This window comes from Nanorana parkeri, unplaced genomic scaffold (assembly GCF_000935625.1).
Source record: "Nanorana parkeri isolate BGI_ZX_2015 unplaced genomic scaffold, ASM93562v1 scaffold1894, whole genome shotgun sequence".
Classification (NCBI taxonomy): domain Eukaryota; kingdom Metazoa; phylum Chordata; class Amphibia; order Anura; family Dicroglossidae; genus Nanorana; species Nanorana parkeri.
The window spans coordinates 277,277-283,463 of record NW_017308162.1 but is presented as its reverse complement, the minus strand read 5'-3'; the positions used below and the strand labels follow the sequence as shown (position 1 = coordinate 283,463).

Here is a 6,187-nt window from a genome sequence, read left to right as displayed (position 1 = left end):
CTACGCTGTTTGGTTGGTCCGATGCTGATTGGCCAGGAAGCCGGCATGGGAGCCGACCAAACGGCATGCAGCCGACCAAACAGCATGGGAGCCGGCATCCCGGGCAATCAAAAAGCCGTGTAGCGGGTAATGCTGCCCGACTTCCTGATTGCCCGGGAAGCTGGCTCCAAGCTACCAGAAGTACCGGTGCTCAGTATCGGCGTGTACCAAAATATAAATATCAGTACCACTACTCGATGCCGAAAAACCAGTATCGGTGCATCCCTACTGTTTACCCGCCCCTCCGCTGCACTGCTTTTGGACATCCAGAAACGTATTGACTTCTTGTGTCCCTCAAGAAAACAGGAAGTGTTACACTGACACATTACGGACCTGACCTGAGGAAATATATCCAATGCAATCCCAGACACTTTTGGAGATAAAAATAAATAAATAACATACAAATGGTAAAATAAATGTAAAAATATCGCTCCAATGCAATCCAATGGGGCAAAGGGTCCTGCTGTCGCGGGTCGTGTGTCGCTACAGCAGGACCCTTTTTTGAGCGGATTTAGCCGCGATTCAAGCTTGCTCAACGCAAGCTTGAACGCGACATCGCGCGGCAAATCTCGCGATGTCACGCAATATGCAAATCGTGCGACAAACGCGCGATTTGCATATCGCGCAGTGGGAACGGGGCATAATACGCCGGCAAATACCGATACTTTTGAGCTCCAAGACTCGACTAGAGAAAAATTCAAAAATTAGGAGGCCGCTGTCATGTGTAAGGAGCACGCGGAGCTCCCGGGATTTGTACATCTCTGTATAATGTATGATTTTGTTTTTATAAATATATATATATTAGTGATGCACCAATACCAGTTTTGCGAGTACGGGTACTTCCCGAGTACTAACAAGTACGAGTGCTGATACATTTGTGTTTCGTGTCATGTGACAGTTTTTCTAGAACAATACAGACTAATGATTTCAGGACAGTGGTGGAGCACCGGAGCCCGGTCCCGGCTGCAACCGCTGGGAGTTCTCATGAAAATGCCGAGTATCGGCACGGGTGTCTGGACTGGTACTCGAAAAGTATCTGTGCGTCCCTAATAATAATAATCTGACAACGTTGTTTTTTGGCAAACTGATGCAAAATATTTTATTTCCAAGTTATTAGCTGCTGTGCCGACATTGCCTCACATACAGGTAACCAGTTTTTTTTTTTTTCTTTTCTTTAATCTGTAAATAATGTTATCAAAATAATCTTTTGAAATCTTCCCCCCAGAGAACGGTCATTTCCCCCCCCCCAAATCTCATCTTATTTTACAATCCACCCTGAATGTCAAGGCTTAGGAGTAGAGAAGGAAAACAAAAAAAACAAAAAAAAAACAGAGAAGGATGAATTCCTCCGAATGTTTGACAGATGCAAATGATTTCCAAAGCTAGATTTTGCTCCATAGTACCCGCCGGCACCTGCGCCGCCTCGAGCTGCGATTGGGGCGACCACAAATTAAAAGGTTTCCCCCTCCTCCGACAGTGACTGATTTTTTTGGCATGTTTTAGTAAATCCCTCTAGTCTCTGGAACTTGCAGAAAAAATCGGGGTTTGTGCTCCTAGGAAGCAGAGATAGGACAAAATGGCCGCCTCCCTCTGGCCAGCGGCATCCATCGGCGAGGAATGGGGGCGATGTCGTCTCGCAGGGGATTGAACGCGGAGGGGGAGGAGCTTTTGTCGCCGTCTCCTCTAAAAGGATCAAGATTCGTCATCTGAAGTGTCGGAGCTGCTGGAGTCGGTCTCCGAGCACGGGCTTGGCTCGGGGGTCAGAGGGCCGCGCCAAGCGAACAGAGCACATCTTCGGGGTTGTCGGAGGAAGCCGTTTTGTCCCACGCCGTGTCTTTTTAGCTGTTAAAAAGGGGAAAAAAATTAAAAAATTAAATTAGAACTTCATCCTCATCTCTGAATTCTTCAAGTCACCCCGACACACAGCTCGCTCCTCGTGTATCACTGGCCCCTCCCCTTTTTAGATTGTAAGCTCCTCAGGGGCGGGGGCCCTCCTCACCATCTTGTCTTGAATTGTGATTGTAATGTCTTCCTTATATTGTAAAGCGCTGCGCAAACTGTTGGCGCGATATAAATCCTGTATAATAATAATAATAATCTTTGAAATAACAACAAAGACAACTTTAGCAATGTGTAGTGATGACAATCTACACGCAGATACTTCTAGATCATTGCCGGCTTTGCATTCCTTGTTTCTCTCTTCCTCCCCTAGTCTTCTCACAGCGGCCATTTTTACTAAGGGCAGACTAATCCATCCTTTACTTCCTGGAACTCTGGCACATGTGACTAGGACATGTGACCATGCACATCATCACAGGGGAGTAAAATTGCTTTCCCTGAGATTACAGATGAGATTTCCCAGCAATGCTCTGCTGATGTCATCTTCCCAGGATGCAACGCTTGGGGCACGCATGACATCACTAATGCCCAAGAGGACCAGGAAGTAGAAAAACAAGAATTGTAAGTAAAAGTGAATGTGAATGTGAGATGAGTTCATATTGGCATACAGAGCTGCGTGTTGAGGTGATTTTCAGTGCGAGGGGGGTAAAGGTCAGCTTTCAGTGCCTACAGGAAAAGGATTTTGCAATGTTCAGATCTGAAGGAGAAGAACGGCTGCACTCAAATGCTGGCAAACTTATTCATCCAGATAATAGTCGTCTGGCCACCTTCACCCATAAGGCAGGTCATAATTATAGAGGCCCCACCCCCTCCCTTGCCCGTTCCTCCAGTCAGTGCTGTCTAGATGAATAAAGTTACCAGCGTTTGAATTTTTCTCTGACTGCAGCTGATCTTGTTCTTTGGATCTGTGTAGTCTGTGGAGCATAGGCGACCCCCTGCTGCTTTCATAGGGTGACCCCATACTTGTGAAGAATGTGGAAGGACAAGAACCCAGCCAGTCCAATCTACAGCGTTGTCCTTCCTTCCTCACTGTATGCCGAGTCACATGACACCACCAGCAATGCATGCTGGGATGCACGTCTGGCCTGCTCTGTCACTGGCTGGAGGTGCGTCATTTCCTGCTGGACCCGGACACACAAACTCAACCAGTCGTGAATAACACACAAGGGCTGCCAACCGCGTGCGCGTTCCCTGGCTGCCATGCTGATCCTCCAGCTTCAATACCTTCCAGTCATTGTCTCCAAACAAAGAAGTTACACAGGAAATCTGAATTCTAGTTCTGGGAGGAAGTCCTGAAGGAGGTCAGAGGGAGCCAGGCAACTAGCATTCTCAAAAGCAGAGCTAAGACATGGCAGCCTCTGTATTTCTTTTATGACAGGTTTTCTGGAAGTCAATGAATGAAAGGGGCGGGGCCAGGATCAGTCAGGCTGGGGAGGAAAGTGCCAGATGATGCTGGACTTTCTCCCTCCAGGAAATGAGGCGGAGCTCTATCTGACTTGCTGCAGCTTCAAATGAGAAGCTCCCGGTGTGCAGTGACATCAGAGGAGAGGAGCCGACACAACTGTGCAAGACTGAAGGGGAGGACGGAGGTCAGATATGAGACTGAAGGGGAGGACGGAGGTCAGATAGAAGACTGAAGGGAAGGACGGAGGTCAGAGAGAAGACTGAAGGGAAGGACGGAGGTCAGAGAGAAGACTGAAGGGAAGGACGGAGGTCAGAGAGAAGACTGAAGGGAAGGACGGAGGTCAGAGAGAAGACTGAAGGGAAGGACGGAGGTCAGAGAGAAGACTGAAGGGAAGGACGGAGGTCAGAGAGAAGACTGAAGGGAAGGACGGAGGTCAGAGAGAAGACTGAAGGGAAGGACGGAGGTCAGAGAGAAGACTGAAGGGAAGGACGGAGGTCAGAGAGAAGACTGAAGGGAAGGACGGAGGTCAGAGAGAAGACTGAAGGGAAGGACGGAGGTCAGAGAGAAGACTGAAGGGAAGGACGGAGGTCAGAGAGAAGACTGAAGGGAAGGACGGAGGTCAGAGAGAAGACTGAAGGGAAGGACGGAGGTCAGAGAGAAGACTGAAGGGAAGGACGGAGGTCAGAGAGAAGACTGAAGGGAAGGACGGAGGTCAGAGAGAAGACTGAAGGGAAGGACGGAGGTCAGAGAGAAGACTGAAGGGAAGGACGGAGGTCAGAGAGAAGACTGAAGGGAAGGACGGAGGTCAGAGAGAAGACTGAAGGGAAGGACGGAGGTCAGAGAGAAGACTGAAGGGAAGGACGGAGGTCAGAGAGAAGACTGAAGGGAAGGACGGAGGTCAGAGAGAAGACTGAAGGGAAGGACGGAGGTCAGAGAGAAGACTGAAGGGAAGGACGGAGGTCAGAGAGAAGACTGAAGGGAAGGACGGAGGTCAGAGAGAAGACTGAAGGGAAGGACGGAGGTCAGAGAGAAGACTGAAGGGAAGGACGGAGGTCAGAGAGAAGACTGAAGGGAAGGACGGAGGTCAGAGAGAAGACTGAAGGGAAGGACGGAGGTCAGAGAGAAGACTGAAGGGAAGGACGGAGGTCAGAGAGAAGACTGAAGGGAAGGACGGAGGTCAGAGAGAAGACTGAAGGGAAGGACGGAGGTCAGAGAGAAGACTGAAGGGAAGGACGGAGGTCAGAGAGAAGACTGAAGGGAAGGACGGAGGTCAGAGAGAAGACTGAAGGGAAGGACGGAGGTCAGAGAGAAGACTGAAGGGAAGGACGGAGGTCAGAGAGAAGACTGAAGGGAAGGACGGAGGTCAGAGAGAAGACTGAAGGGAAGGACGGAGGTCAGAGAGAAGACTGAAGGGAAGGACGGAGGTCAGAGAGAAGACTGAAGGGAAGGACGGAGGTCAGAGAGAAGACTGAAGGGAAGGACGGAGGTCAGAGAGAAGACTGAAGGGAAGGACGGAGGTCAGAGAGAAGACTGAAGGGAAGGACGGAGGTCAGAGAGAAGACTGAAGGGAAGGACGGAGGTCAGAGAGAAGACTGAAGGGAAGGACGGAGGTCAGAGAGAAGACTGAAGGGAAGGACGGAGGTCAGAGAGAAGACTGAAGGGAAGGACGGAGGTCAGAGAGAAGACTGAAGGGAAGGACGGAGGTCAGAGAGAAGACTGAAGGGAAGGACGGAGGTCAGAGAGAAGACTGAAGGGAAGGACGGAGGTCAGAGAGAAGACTGAAGGGAAGGACGGAGGTCAGAGAGAAGACTGAAGGGAAGGACGGAGGTCAGAGAGAAGACTGAAGGGAAGGACGGAGGTCAGAGAGAAGACTGAAGGGAAGGACGGAGGTCAGAGAGAAGACTGAAGGGAAGGACGGAGGTCAGAGAGAAGACTGAAGGGAAGGACGGAGGTCAGAGAGAAGACTGAAGGGAAGGACGGAGGTCAGAGAGAAGACTGAAGGGAAGGACGGAGGTCAGAGAGAAGACTGAAGGGAAGGACGGAGGTCAGAGAGAAGACTGAAGGGAAGGACGGAGGTCAGAGAGAAGACTGAAGGGAAGGACGGAGGTCAGAGAGAAGACTGAAGGGAAGGACGGAGGTCAGAGAGAAGACTGAAGGGAAGGACGGAGGTCAGAGAGAAGACTGAAGGGAAGGACGGAGGTCAGAGAGAAGACTGAAGGGAAGGACGGAGGTCAGAGAGAAGACTGAAGGGAAGGACGGAGGTCAGAGAGAAGACTGAAGGGAAGGACGGAGGTCAGAGAGAAGACTGAAGGGAAGGACGGAGGTCAGAGAGAAGACTGAAGGGAAGGACGGAGGTCAGAGAGAAGACTGAAGGGAAGGACGGAGGTCAGAGAGAAGACTGAAGGGAAGGACGGAGGTCAGAGAGAAGACTGAAGGGAAGGACGGAGGTCAGAGAGAAGACTGAAGGGAAGGACGGAGGTCAGAGAGAAGACTGAAGGGAAGGACGGAGGTCAGAGAGAAGACTGAAGGGAAGGACGGAGGTCAGAGAGAAGACTGAAGGGAAGGACGGAGGTCAGAGAGAAGACTGAAGGGAAGGACGGAGGTCAGAGAGAAGACTGAAGGGAAGGACGGAGGTCAGAGAGAAGACTGAAGGGAAGGACGGAGGTCAGAGAGAAGACTGAAGGGAAGGACGGAGGTCAGAGAGAAGACTGAAGGGGAGGACGGAGGTCAGATAGGAGACTGAAGGGAAGGACGGAGGTCAGATATGAGACTGAAGGGAAGGACAGAGGTCAGATATGAGACTGAAGGGAAGGACTGAGGTCAGATATGAGACTGAAGGGAAGG

The 6,187-nt window shown here is 50.7% G+C and overlaps 1 protein-coding gene across 1 annotated transcript in view; it reads right to left on the bottom strand.

The window, feature by feature from the left end:
* Positions 1-1,678: 1,678 nt before the first annotated feature.
* The window catches only part of GPBP1L1 (GC-rich promoter binding protein 1 like 1), a 23,888-nt gene continuing 19,379 nt past the window's right edge, over positions 1,679-6,187 (bottom strand). Inside the window, 1 exon segment of the mRNA XM_018572000.1 lies at positions 1,679-1,881. Coding sequence (XP_018427502.1) covers positions 1,732-1,881 — 150 coding nt within the window. The 3' untranslated portion in view covers positions 1,679-1,731.